Raw genomic sequence first — 15,674 nt, 5'->3', positions numbered from 1 at the left:
GATGTTCCGTTATAACTGCTGAATCGTGCATCCGATTGACTTGAAACTTGGTATCCATGTAGAAAATACATGTACTTAATGGATAGGTTAATATTTATATGAGTGTTGGAATCCCTACACCAGTTGCGGTTAATGATGAGAATCTTTGTGGAGGTGAGAAATAGTAATGTTAATTTTAAATGCCCAGCGAAGCGGACGGGTACAGCTAGTCTTTTAGTATAATAATTACAATATATATCTCTTATATAATTAGTCACGTACTATTTAAGTTTTGAGGTTGAAATTTTGATCTCGATATCCAACTAATGTTACAGAAACGAAACTGTTCATTGTTGTAAAGATATGTAATGCAAAAAGGCTGTGTCAACCTGTATACGTGAAGCAAAAACTTTGTATCCCTTTTTACGAAAATTGGGCGGTCGGAGGAGTATGAAATTTCCCACACTTATAGAGAGTATAGAGAAGGAGTGCAGAATACTAATATTTTTTAAATTATGCATTAATAATACATTAAATCCATAAAAAAAACATTACACACACTACCATGTATTTGACACACACGCATATAATTATATACTCTTCGTTTATTGTCAAACTTTTGATATTGCTTAAAGTCAAATTGAGAATAGGTTAATATTGTTTATCTTTAATATTATTTTTCTATGGTGTGGTTTTGGCGAAATCTGTAACTAGAACCATAATAATGTTCTTTCAAACTTATAATTTCAATTAATTATAGTCGAATTTCGACTACTCCGGGACCTACTACTAGTGGTAGTATTAATTAATACGTGAAGCAAAAACTTAAATAGTACTTCGATTTGACTAGTTTATTTATTTGTTTATTTATGTATTTATTCATTCATTCATTCATTGATTCATTTATTTATTAAGTTGCACCAACAAAGTGATCATCAATACAAAACATTGACAAACTGACAAAAATAAATAAACAATAAATAAACCGTACCGTACCGTCAGATGGGAGAAAGACGTGGGGGAAGTGGTGGAAGCGGCGGTGCGCGGTGCCGGTGGTGTCTCGGCCGCCCGGGCGCGACTACACGCGGCCTTATTGGCGCTCCACGACCCACGACCGCGCGTGCCCAACCGCGGACCGACCCTGCCATACTGCGGGCCTGGAGTACGACCCGGTGACGTCACCATGATGCCCAAGAACACCGAAATGTCCTTACTGGTAAGTGAATGTTTCCCTGCTAATTTCAGTATCAAAATGCTTCCGTTCTGTGGATGAGATGTGAGAAAGCAGTATCGTTCTCTCTCTCTTTACATAACAATGCCGAATCATTGGCAAACAGTAATTCTGTGTTTATGTCTCTGAAACCGTTGAAGATCTCTTAAACCTTCACCTGGGTCCTAAATTTCCTGTAATTCTTTAAGCTCCTCTTTCGGCAACACGATGAACCCAGCACCCGGGTTTTGCTGGTCTTTTACTGGTGGTAGGACGTTTTCTGAGTCCGCACGGGTAGGTACCACCAGCCTGCCTATTTCTGCCGTGAAGGTTTCGGTTTGAAGGATGGAGCAGCCATCATACTGTAAAAACTGACACCTTAGAATTCACTTCTCAAGGTAGGTGGCGGCATTTACGTTGTAGATGTCGTCCACCCACCTAAGTAATAAAAAAGAAAAATTAGGTCATAGTGCATATTTCTTTCTTTTTATGGTGTGGTCTTTAGGTATATTTGTTTGGTTTTCCTAGAATAGAGTAACATTTCTGGTCTGAAAGACGAAACTCCGACACCAGACATGTCTATTACAACTATTTAAGAGCAAAAAAAAACTATTAACGCACAAAGTTATATGAAAAATAATGACTTTATTCCGGCAATAAATTAATACATCAAAAGGAAATAAAGAAACGATTGAGGTCACTCGTTTATAGCATAAGAATTTAGAAAATAACGCGAGATTGTGATCCACTTATTTTACTTCATTTTGTTTTTCTTATCGTCGCTCATGGACGATGGCAATGCCAGGGGCAAAGCCAGGCTGCTGCCTGCCGCTAAGTACTCTCCGCAAGCCTTGTTTGAAGAAGAACATGTCATACGGGAAACACTGCGGAGAGGTTTTCGTTTCAAAGCAAGGGCGGATCCAGCTTTGGCGCCAGGAGGTCACATAGTCAAATTTTCGATGCACTCTTTCCCAAACGCTTGCCATCATACAAAGTTATTATATTATATTAAATTAATTAAATATTGAAGGTATTTAGTTACATAAAATCTGTATAGTGACAAAATATATAAATAAAATCATTATGTTCAATTAGTGGTTCACCTAAGTCCTGGAACCAGCTCAGGGGGGGTCATGACCCCATGACCCCCCCCCTGGATCCGCCGTTGTTTCAAAGCCGTATGGTAAGCGCCAGAAAAGATCTTTGGAAGTGCACTATGGATATGAACGGAGTTGTTTCAGGTAGCGTCGATGAACTCTGCTCTGGTGGTGGGCAGTGCGATAGTATTTACATATATTACTCTTTTGATTTAAATTCAAAAACAATCGTCGTATTTTTATTGGTTTTTACCTAAGATCGGTATGGCTCAAAGATAATTTTCACGAGTATAATTCTTTCAATATAATTCTGACGATTCATGATTGATTCGGATAGTAACGTAACAAGAACATCTAATACATATTCAACTTCTATTTTATACATGGCTACTATATACATACTATATCCAAGAGCTTACAGCTAATCATCGCACTATTGGAATTCACTTGCTCTTTTATTTGCACCCTAGAAATAAGCACAGCAGTAAATTTGTCAATAAAACTGGTTCTGCTCGTATTTTCACGTTATCCAATCCACGCGTTGTTATTCGGCCGCCAAGCTGCCTTGCCGCAAGCATGACCAGTTGCGACAAACGACGCAGCAATGCAACAAAAACTACTTTCTACAATCGCGTTTGTTTTGCGACAGATTAATGCACTGGTTTTGCTTTTGTTTTTCAACCGCGGGCAGCCAAACGCGGTATAGAGCTGCCCACGGGCGCGTAGACCGTGCCGACATGTGGCTGGCCAGAAATGGTGCGTTCACAGTCGAAGATAAATCTCATTGGCGCCAATTAACGATACCGTAATAGTAATAACGTGGGTTGATGATGCCTAATAAGAAATTTTCGAAAAGCTTTCCACAGTCAAAGCAGTATTGCGTCTTGTTAATGTGAATAGATATAAAAAGCTCGACATAAGGAAGATCTTCCACCGAACGTGCGTTAGTGCTCGGTAAAACATGTATCTTTTAGATTTAATGTTTTTGCTTACCACTAATTGTTTAGTTTCGCTTAGTTCAGACTAACATTCAATTTAGATCGTTTTCGACAACAGCAAACGGATAATAGACAAAAAGATAACTTATAACAAACAACGGATATCTGTCTATATTTTTGTTATAAGGAAAAACACAAATGCCATTTTAGCGATATTCCTTTTTTAAAGTCATGTTATTACTGGCCTGAATTAATTGATATTGAATAATGATTAATAGCTCATCTCCCGTCAACACTAAATGAACTATTTCATGTTCAACAGCATCATCACTACATAGTATAAAACAAAGTCGCTTTCTCTGTCCCTATATCTGTCTGTCCCTATGTATGCTTAAATCTTTAAAACTACGCAACGGATTTTGATGCGGTTTTTTTTAATAGATAGAGTGATTGAAGAGGAAGGTTTATATGTATAATAACATCCATTAAATAGTCGAGAAATCAATAATAAATTACAGTTGCCGAAGCGAAGCGAGGGCGAGTTGCTAGTCATTAATACAAAAAATAGTGTAAATTAAAACTGGGAATTAGATTTATTTTAAAAAAAAACTCTTACGACTTGTACTCGTCGCCTCTGACCACGATAACTGTAAAGCATTCAAAAGGTCTTAAATAATATAAAAACAGTAACAAAGGCGACATAAACCGACTAAAAAAAAATAGGTTTAAGCAAATGCTGTCACTTTGCTTAGACGATACCGTCTTTTAAAATATAATATATTATGCGTCGCATTTTCATTTATCGTCATCAGAGGTGAACGCAACAACTCGATTCGACCCCCAAGCTGCCTTGCCGCGGGCGATGACTCACTGCGTCGAACATCAAGAAATTAGTCATTGCTATTTCATTTACTCACTTTTGCCAAATAGCACGAGCACAAAGTTACACATCCCTAGAGGTATATTTTGTGCTTCCTTGTCTTTTTTCTTTTTTTTTTCTCCCTACCTAACCTGATAGCCTTGAGAGGCTATTTCAGCGTAACCTTAACTAGTAGGTGAGCTCACGGGGCTCAAACCGGAGTGATGCTAACACTGACCATAGCAAGAGCAGTGCTTCGCAGAATCTACCACCGGATCGGAAACACGACCCACTGAGAAGATTTCGGCGAGAAGCTCAGTGGGCTGTGTCTATGGGTTAATTCGCTCGTCGAGCCCATCGTCGCAAGCGACGGGTTCGTCGACGAGGACGATGACCGGTGTCCTTGTATGAGAGCCATTGCAGTCTTCAAGCGCACCGTGAAGCGATCGACTGACTCGATGGTGCTGAAGTTAGTGACCTTGACTGCTGAGCCGAGGTTCATAAGTTCGGTTCCCAAATCGGGTAAAGCTTCGTGTAATGAACAGATAATTTCTCTTTATCTGGATGCTTAATCTATACTCCATACAAATAAGTAAAATTGGAGTGTCTGTTTGTAATAATAAAATAATAAATAATAATAGTAATAATAAAAATAGTAATAATAAAATACACAGTACACTTACCAAAATAACATTTTTATTTTATTTTGTGTGTCTGTCTGTTTGTTCCGGCTAATCTCTGGAACGGCTAGATCGATTTTGACGGGACTTTGATTGATAGGTAGCTGATGATATAAGGAGTAACTTAGGCTACTTTTTTTGGACTAACTTCTCCCCGCGGCGTCACCCGCGGTACGACAACAACCGCGGGTAGCATCGCGGGACTCAGCTAGTATATTAGTATATTTAAACGTATATAAGTTCTTGAGTGGCGACCGCGTATTGGAAGACGTAGCGTGGGTAGGCCTCCCACAAGATGGGCCAACGATCTATTGAGGTTCGCGAGGATCCGCTGGATGCAGGCAGCGCAGGACCGGTTTTTGTGGTGAGGCTTGGGGGAGGCCTATGTCCAGCAGTGGACGTCCATGGGCTAATAAGAAAAAAAAAGTATGTATTTCGGTTTCTGGTTGCCATAATACAGTCCCCGGTTATTCTTAAGGCTTACATGGTATCTTTAGGGTATTTCCTTCGAAAAGAGCAGTGTAAAGACGATTTCTTACTGAACAAACTACTTATTATGTTTATTAGAATGTTGCTTTGAACTCAGTTTTATAACATCGAGTCGAGTTCATTAGTTCATCGATCAATCTTTTTATAAACTTCATACGAACGCCAAAACGTAATAATAAAAATACAAAACAATTTAAACATTAACGGCTTAAAGCGTCACTTAAAGCGTTCCCGTTTCGGAGAGAAGTTCACAACTGACAGGCGAGTAATGCGAATCGATAGATCGAAATCGTTTTACATCGATAATCGATTATCGAGTAACGACAGCAAATTAAGCAATATCAATGCTAAATAAATTAATGTTTAATGTTTTAAAACGAGTCAGATTTGAAGCTTGTTATGTAAAGAGCACTTAGTTAGGGTTGGAATAAAGCTTTTTTTTTCTTACTTTCATTAGATTTAATGTTTGTGCGGTAAATTATATATTTTTAGAGCCAATAACGAAACAAAAGAAGAAATGCACTATGTAGAATGGATTTAAATCTTTTTGGTTTGGTAGAATGGATTTTTCCGTGATTACGGTCGAATTTTGATCACTTCTTCTTCTTCTTCTCCATCGCTCCCTCATTGCTGAGGATCGTGACTCCATTTCAGCTTGTCGACTGCCAGCCTCCATCGGTTCCGGTCAGTTGCCCGGTGTAGTGCAGCGCTAAGTGGTCCGCTGGTTTGCTCCGAGATCTGGTCGGACCAACGTTGATTACTAGAAGAACAATAATTATAAAATATCTGGACGCATTTATCTGCGTTTCGATTGGTAAAAATATTTTCGCCTCTTCTAACACACCTGATGCTTACGTAAGCACAAACCACAGATAACAATCTAGTGACTTTTAAACTAACTAAAGAATGTTCGGAATCAAAATAATAAATGATGGTGTAGTATGTATGAGGTGTAGACGACTTGGAACGTCTGATGGTCACTGGGAAAGTAGAAGGAAAGCGTCCTAGAGGCCGGAGCCCCAAACGTTGGTCCGACCAGATCTCCGAGCAAACCAGCGGACCAGTTAGCGCTGCACTACACCAGGCAACTGACCGGAACCGATGGAGGCTGACAGTCGACAAGCTAAAACGGAGTCACGATCCTCAGCAATGAGGGAGCGATGGAGAAGAAGTAGTATGTATATTTATTGTACTCGGTAATGTGGGTTGCCTAATTTTGTTTCCATGCTAACGTAACAAAGTAACGTTGGAAGTTAGTCTAAGTTATTAGTACATTTGCGTCAGTGAATGTCGGATTGCAAGACCAATTTGGTAACATCGTCGTGCAGGGTTGACAATTTTAAATTTCATAAATCATTCTTTGTCTAATTAACTGGGTAAATTAATCATTCTTTCTTTTCATTTTTCATTATTATTATTATTTTTTTAATTGTATTTTTTTTGACTTGTTTTTTCTTTTATTGTGAATATTTCTATTTATATAAAAAAAAGAAAATATTTGAGAAAAAACAAAAAAAAAAAAAGCTCGCTGAGTTTGTTTCGCCGGTTCTTCTCAGGACTGTGGCTTTTTTTGGAACCGGTGGTAGAGTTAACATTGTTATTTGTATTTTGACATTCAACAAGTGTGTCATACTGACATCTAAGTTGAAATAAATGATTTTGAATTTGAATTTGAATTTGAAAATAAAAATACTGGTTGGAACAACTGGATTAGGAATCAAAATGCCATCATGAATTCAATTGATTTACCCAATTTCTAAAGATATTGTTTTAATGAAACAAATCGGTGTAAATGGCATTCAATGTCACTACCATAGATATTCTTAATTATTATTAATTAATATCACTAATAGAATAAAGTTCATCGATGTTTTGTCTATTTTAATTATCCCGGTAAATGCAAAGGTTATTTTCAGATTTACGTCACGATCTTTTATCTTCCTCTAAATAGTTGGCATAAAAATTCTTTACTATTTCTTGATTTGATTGTGTTCATACGCGAATTATAGTCCAACAGAATATAATGGCTACATCTTGCTATCTCTCTCACACTCGCTGACGATAATGTTAATGACGATTACGTTGTTAGAGCCATTACACACATTCTTTTGTGTTATTTGACAATAGCTCCCACCAGAATTTTTATGTTATTTCCAACTCGGTCCTTTTTTTGCTACCTATTTGCTAGTAGCCTAAGGGGATATCATACCCGATCCTGTGGAATGAATGGAAAACAGTCGACGTCGCCATAAACACGTCATTACGGATCCGCTCGATCCATTAACGGTGCTTTTAGGTACCCCAAGCACCTGTCAATTTTACCTCGGTAAATTAACCCATAGACACAGCCCACTGAGTTTCTCGCCGGATCTTCTCAGTGGGTCGCGTTTCCGATCCGGTGATAGATTCTGCGAAGCACTGCTCTTGTTAGGGTTAGTGTTAGCAACGTCGTTAGGTTTGAGCCACGTGAGGTCACCTACTCGTTAGGGTTACGCTGAAATGGCCTTTTAAGGCTATCAGCTTAGGTAGGGAAAAAAAGGGGATCTTCCAGCGGCCTTGTAGGTGAAGGTCTTTTAGTTCAATAGATTTATAATTCTGTTATTTCAAATTTGGCCCCCAAAGAGACATATTAAAAACATAACATGACGAATATGGCGCTCGTCGAGTAGGCGGTGGTTTGTCGCCAAGCAATAAGTAAGCTCATAGATAAGCTATAATAAATTTTAATTATGATTGTATTTGTTTTACATTTGCACACTTTTTGTACAGCTTCCTGTATTCGATGCTTGCTGGTCTTATAATATTCGTAATGTTCACACGCGCTGAAGCTTGGCGCTTTGTTGCATGATTTATCGGCAATGCTCATTCAATGCGACTGCGTTGGTAAATAAATTAATTGAACGATATTTAAGTAGTGGCCCTACAGGCGCTACGTAAGTTTTGCATGTCAACCAAGCTTTACAAACAGAAACGCACCTAAACCTTTGTCCGTTAAAGTTCAAAATCGATTGTCTTATTGAATAGTTTAGAGCGTTGTTAATTTCGTGGATGGCTTAAAACTTAATTAGGAGGTGTTAGCGCGGCTAATTGATTGTGATTGATAGTCCTTCAACAGTTTTCGTTTAGAAAAAACGTTGTGAAACATTTTCGGTAGTTTTAGCCACTGTATATTCCATTTTTTTTAAATAGATATTTACTTTTGGATAGAAGGGAAGAGGTCGATCGAAGAAGATATGGATGGAGTGTGTGAATGACGATTTGAGAGAGAGAGAGAGTTGTGAGTGTTGAAATCACGGCGGATAGAGGAGAATGGAATAGAAAAATTCGCTGTGCTGAACCCACCTAGTGGGATAAGGTGGGGAGACAAAGAATAAGATTTACTTTTGGGTGCTGTGTGATACGTCACGCAAACAATATTTGGCATTAAAAGTGACATTAAAATTATGTTTGAGTACTATGTGGATATAGCATATCTCTCACAGGTTGTCGTCAACAGTGCAATCCAGGATTATTCGATATTTTGGACACGTATCGCGACGGCCAGCAGAGTCTATCGAGAAACTTGTTGTTCAGGTTAGGGTCAATGGTTAGAGATCTCGTGGATGAATGCCCATGCGCTGGACTGATCAGGTGAAAGACCTCACTGAATTCCCATGTGTCCGCCGGGCCTCGGTTCGCAAACTATGGAAAAACATCTGTCAAGGCTTTAATAATCAAGAATTCCATATGACCACGACTGCTCTGCCAAGAGCAACTGACTATGATTATCACTATGTGGATACCTGCCCTAAAATTGAGGTAGGGTAATTACGTGGCCTCTACCAAGCCACGTAATTCATTAGGGTACGGGCAGTTGGGTGATATAGTTCACATCCTTGATCATAGTATATATGACATTAAATGAATAGTCAATATGGTCGCGTGAGCACGGGCTGCCTTGCCGCCGGGGATGTTGCGACAGGTGACTCAGTAATTTGAAAGTATGTGGACATTTTGTTTACTCAACGTAATTATTTTAGTCTAATTTCTGGTCGAACGTTATTGATGTGACGTCTTTGGTAGGTTTGTGCTATGATTATGGAAAAGTGAAACAAAAAAATATATATAAACGTCTGTAGTACTTGGCATGCGTGAGAATAAATTGACGAGAGGGTTGGGTTTGGCTTTCGAGTCCCACGGTATGGGCTAGCCAAAGATTTTTATGGCGGAAATGGAGCTCAAGACGAAATAGTACCCAAGAATCAGTGAGCTTGGTGCGAGTTTGTGAACGTTCTCGATAGCGTAAAACTTAACTCAAAATTGTATGGAGTTGGAACGCTTGCCTACGTTTGCCGCTAGGGGCGCTGTTCCAACTGCATACAAAACTGAGTTAACTTTTACGCTATCGAGAAAGTTAAAAAATTAGGCACACAATAGTGTCGAAAAGGCTACCCTTTGTGAAGAGCACGACTGGGCTTTTCGCTAGTTTGATATCGATGCTGGCCTTTTTTTTTTTTTTTTTTGTGATAGAACGATTACTGTTGGCCCGGAGGCCTATCCAGTTTCACCAGGACAGGTGGGCGAGCAAAGGCTCAGCCAATGATGCTGGCCTGAATAGTGAGTTCCAATTTAACAAAGATATGACATTTTTCGAGGAATCTTTATCGAGGGATGATGTGACTGGTGTGATACTGTTTCCAAATAGACTTTAACTCGCAATAAGTATACAATGGTTTTGGACATATGTGAAGAGGAAGAGAGCACAGAAGCCAAACAGTAGTGAGTCGCTATTTTTTTTTTATTGCTTAGATGGTTGGACGAGCTCACAGCCCACCTGATATTAAGTGGTTACTGGAGCCCATATACATCTACAAAGTAAATGCGCCACCCACCTCGAGATATAAGTTCTAAAGTCTCAGTATAGTTACAACGGCTGCCCGACCCTTCAAACCGAAACGCATTACTGCTACCCGTGCGGACTCACAAGAGGTCCTACCACCAGTAATATACATTACATTTTAATCTACGTTCATAATTAAAGTTGATCACGCATCCAAATCCTTGACACACATGATAAATTAAAATGTTTTTGTATATCATTCGTTCGTATAATTATAACATAACTATTACCTCTTTTGTATTACTTAATGTTATCATTAATTGCCTTCGCAGCTTCCAAGTGATCAACTGTTTACGGATCTCCGAATTGAACTAGAGTTGTCGAAGTTAATTTATGATCGTTAACTAAGAAATAAATACATGTCGCAGTGTGTATTTTAATGTTAAGATATTGGTTTGATTACTCATAGAATTGAAAACATCCAGTGACGCCAGTGTCTTTTTTATTTTTTATTGCTTAGATGGGTGGACGAGCTCACGGCCCACATGGTGTTGACTGGTTACCGGAGCCCATAGAAATATACAACGTAAATGCCGCCACCCACCTTGAGATATGAGTTCCAAGGCCCAAGGTCTCATTATAGTCACAACGGCTGCCCTACCCTTCAAACCGAAACGCATTACTGCTTCAAATAAAACAGTGGTGTTAGGACCTTAGGTTATATAATCTTACTCTATGTTAGGACCTCTTGTGAGTCCGCACGGGTGGGTACCACCAACCTGCCTATTTCAGCCGTGAAGTAATAATGCGTTTCGGTTTGAAGGGTGGGGCAGCCGTTCTAACTATACTGAGACCTTAGAACTTATATCTCAAGGTGGGTGGCGGCATTTACGTTGTAGATGTCTATAAGCTCCATTTTTTTTTTATCGCGGTTTTTCCTTGACCATATCTACTAACGAGAGTAGCAATAGCATTCGTGAAATGTACATTTTGTGATAAAAATCTTTGGTGTTTTTATCAAGAATCATCGTAATTGGCCTTCTTATTCACAGGCTTAATGCGCTCTGTGACCACACACGGACCCATCATTGTGTAATAATGCTTCTATGATCATTAACTTTGATTACTGTTCAATAACACGGCTACAATACAGTGGATCAGTAATTTAATGTTTCGTCACATTTAAGTAGGGTAGGTAGTGGTGAGCCGTTAGACAATCAACTGGAGAACGGATGGTATGACAAAACCGACAAACCTTGGGACATATGGCACGTTCCCAATGGAGTCCACGATACGGTAACTCTGTCAATTAAAGTCTATATTTTCAGTTCGTTATTTTTTTGTTGCTTAGATTAGTGGACGAGCTCACAGCCCATCTTGTGTTTAGTGGTTACTGGAGCCCATAGACATCTATAACGTAAGCGCGCTACCCACCTTGAGATATAAGTTCTAAGGTCTCAGTGTAGTTACAACTTCTGCCCTACCCTTCAAACCGAAACGCATTACTGCTTCACGGCAGAAAGGCAGGGTGGTGGTACCTACCCGCGCAGACTCACAAGAGGTCCTACCACCAGTAAATACGTAAATTATAATTTTGCGGGTTTCATTTTTATTACACGATGTTATTTCTTCACTGTGGAAGTTAATCATGAATATTTGTTAAGTACATATTTCATTACAAAAATTGGTACCCGCCTGAGATTTGAACACTGATGCATTGCTCAACACGAATGCACCGGACGTCTTATTCTTTAGACCACGACGACTTATATACATATATAGATAATAAACGCCCAGACAAAGAGCAAAGGAACCTGTTCGCACAGAATACTTTGCCCGATGTGGGATCGAACCCACGACCCTCGACGCAATAGTCAGAGCCGCTAACTACTCCATCACCGAGGCATTCATTTTAACTATATTTATGTTAAGCGAATAACGTGTGTTAATACAAACCAATGGAAACACTCCAAGGAGCGGGTAATTTCATAGTTATACAGATTTAAACAAATTGGCAAGAACAATAGAGTCGTCTATTATCAAAGGTGGCAATCTGTGCATTTGGACAAAAAAAATGTTATTGATATGTCAATACAGATTGATTTGAATATAATCGTCTCCTTCAAAAAATACGGTTCAAAACCTGCATTAAATAAAGGTTAATAGTTAACCTGTTATTTATCTAAGATGTCGTTCAGAAGAGTTTTGTGACTGCCAATGGAATACAAAGTCAATAATTCGTTTTTCTGATTTACCAATAATTGTCCAAAAGTCACATTGCCGGCTTTGATAATAGTCGACTCAATACAAGTATGCGTAATTGCTTCGGTTGTCAAGAAATGTGTGTCACGTAACACAGTAGAACGGAAAAAGTGCCCAATTTTTACTATACGGTTTCTTTATAGGCACTGTGTGTTATATTTGCATTGATTTAATAAACTCAGCGAATATCATTTTGTGGCTACAAGGCGGATTGGCAGTGTCAAATTTTGAACGCGCTAAAACCAGCCATTTTTTATCTGTGAAATAAACTGTAGGAGAATGGATGAGAAAATGGTTTCTTTTAATGCTTAGATGGATGGTCAATCGCGCGGTCCACCTGGTATTAAGTGGTTACCGAAGCCGATAGACCATAATATATTCTAAGATCTCAGATTTTATAATACAATGTTTGCCTCGCCCTTTAAATCGAAACGCATACTGCTTCACGACAGAAATAGGCAGGTACTAACCTACCCGCGCAGACTCACAAGACGTCCTACCACCAGTAATTACGCAAATTATAATTTTGCGGGTTTGATTTTTATTACACGATGTTATTTCTTCACCGTGGAAGTCAATAGTGAACATTTGTTAAGTGCGTATTTCATTAGAAATAATGGTACTTGTCTGTAGGATTTCAACACCTTCGCATCGCTAGATACGAATGTATCGGGCATCTTATCATTTAGGCCACGACGACTTCAGTATGTACATTAAAGTATTTTCAATTATATTGAAGTAAACAAATTACATGCAACTCGCCCTGACTTCGCACTGGTGGGCAGTAGGGAATAATTTCTCTGTTTTATTTCTTACTAGCTGACCCGGCAGACTTCGTAGTGCCTAAATCGATAAATAAAAGACCTAAATTTTTGTATAAAATAAACTTAAAACAAACCAAAGGAATCCGTCCGACGGGGGACACATCAAAGGAAAAACAAAATTGTTATTTTTATTTAATTCCGAGCATTTTCATATTTATCTACCTTTTAAACCTTCTCTGGACTTCCACAAATAATTCAAGACCAAAATTAGCCAAATCGGTCCAACCGTTCTCGAGTTTTAGCGAGACTAACGAACAGCAATTCATTTTTATATATATAGATTACTGGGTTACATCCTTACGAAAATACCTAAAACTAAATACTCGTATAGACGCAATGTGAATAACCGGTTATTTTAGTTTGGGAATTCGTTTGAAATTACATTTTAAACGGTATTATTTAACGAGTTTTCACTACGATTTTTACATGTAATGAGTTCCTGATATGTCGAGGAAGTTGCTAGCTAGAGTAGACTGAAGACTGTGGTAAAGATGCTGGAGACATACCTTCACAGCAGCAGTAGACTTTTACAAAAAATCTACAATACATCAAAATTTTATTAGCTACTAGCTTTTGCCCGCGACTCCGTCCGCGTGAAATAGTTACTTTGGCATAACGCTAAATTTTACACCCCACTTTATTTACGTAGAAAGTGAAAATATTTTTGAATTATTGAATGTTAAGGAACTATTTAAAGCCCTATTTGGAAACATTGTTTATTGGTGCTCCACTTGTATTGATCTTACCGTCATGTTACATGCCTTCCTCAATAAATGGGTTATCTAACACTGAAAGAATTTTTCAAATCGGGTTAGTAGCTCCTGAGATTAGCCCGTTCAAACAAACAAACTCTTCAGCTTTATAATATTAGTATAGATTGCATTTTAATTAAGAAAATTGTTCCATAACTTAAAGTAGCTTGGTACTCTCAAAGCCCTAACAGTAATAGTTTGAGTAGAACAATCTACTGCCTTTAAGCTTACGTAATGTAAATACTGGACCAGTAAAGTTGGAGTGCTCGCTGCTGAGTTATATAACGTGGAATGTTTCCGCGGTTAACGTTTGACCCGCGTGATACGTTTATGTCAAGTTTATGGGCTTATGTTATTGCGAAATTGTAAATACGCTGCGGAAGTCCAAGTCTTCATAATATTAGAGACCGTTGGAAGGGATTTCCCAAACTTGAAGTCGTCGTGGCCTAAAGGATAAGACGTCCGGTGCATTCGTATGTAGCGATGCACCGGTGTTCGAATCCCGCAGGCGGGTACCAATTTTTCTAATGAAATACGTACTCAACAAATGTTCACGATTGACTTCCACGGTGAAGGAATAACATCGTTTAATAAAAATCAAACCCGCAAAATTATAAATTGCGTAATCACTGGTGGTAGGACCTCTTGGGAGTCCGCACGGGTAGGTACCACCACCCCGCCTATTTCCGCCGTGAAGCAGTAATGCGTTTCGGTTCGAAGGGTGGGGTAGCCTCTACCTCCATGTTAGTACAGTAAGAATGGGCGCAGTCATCGATATAATGGCGTAGTATATGCCTTGTAAAGATAAGATTACTGATTTGTGAAAAAAGTGTAATGTGCCCGACAAAAATGTTTTAAGAATAAATGTGTGAGAGAAATTGTCGGTCCTTCGGGGCCCCCTGAGAATGGGGGCCCTGGGCACGGGCCCCGTGTGCCCTTATGGTAAAGACGGTATTGGTGCCACCACCGTACCTATTTCTGCCGTGAAGTAGTAATGCGTTTCGGTTTGAAGGGTGGGGCAGCCATTGTAACTATACTTGAGATCTTAGAACTTATGTCTCAAGTTGGGTGGCGCATTTACGTTGTAGATGTCTTTGGGCTCCAGTAACCACTTAACATCAGTTGGGCTGTGAGCTCGTCCACCCATCTAACAATAAAAAAAGTCTTATTATGAAACAAATATGAAAAGGACGCACATAGAGGCTCATGACGTCATTGCTATTATGACTTGGGCGTGCGAGGGAGACAGCAAAACATTTTAGCTTTTCCTTACCGGCACATGATTCTCGTTTTCACACGTGAGTTTCATTTTGATTGCCATGACCATAATAAAATACGATCAAACATAGGAAATAATCCTAAGCTATCCTACATAGTTTCTTCAGATAAAACTGGTTTAGTACGTAATCTGCTGGACACTGCATACACTTTTGCTTGAGAAAGTTTTCTAATCTTGATTTAATATTAAATTCAATTAGGTTACAGAAACAGGATGGCTTTATGTAAATATTTAATCCGCAGTAATCACAGTGCGGTTAGATAATCCATTACTAATTCATTTTTGTTATGATTGCGTTATTAACTGGTGGTAGGACCTCTTGTGAGTCCACACGGGTAAGTACCACCGCCCTGCCTATTTCTGCCGTGAAGCAGTAATGCGTTTCGGTTTGAAGGGTGGAGCAGCCGTTGTAACTATACCAAGACCTTAGAATTTATGTCTCAAGGTGGGTGGCGCGTTTACATTGTAGTTGTTTACGGGCTCCAG

At 39.0% G+C, this 15,674-nt stretch overlaps 1 protein-coding gene across 2 annotated transcripts in view; it reads left to right on the top strand.

Moving 5' to 3' along the window:
* The window catches only part of LOC101738462 (uncharacterized), a 53,649-nt gene that overhangs the window by 26,852 nt on the left and 11,123 nt on the right, over positions 1–15,674 (top strand). For both annotated transcript variants that reach the window (XM_038017778.2, XM_038017779.2), the window contains exon 5: positions 982–1,195. In XM_038017778.2, coding sequence (XP_037873706.1) covers positions 982–1,195 — 214 coding nt within the window. The remainder of the gene's footprint in view (positions 1–981; positions 1,196–15,674) is intronic.

The sequence above is a fragment of the Bombyx mori genome, chromosome 19 (genome assembly GCF_030269925.1).
Source record: "Bombyx mori chromosome 19, ASM3026992v2".
NCBI classification, from domain to species: domain Eukaryota; kingdom Metazoa; phylum Arthropoda; class Insecta; order Lepidoptera; family Bombycidae; genus Bombyx; species Bombyx mori.
The sequence above is the reverse complement of the archived record's forward strand: the minus strand, read 5'-3'. Positions and strand labels throughout refer to the sequence as shown.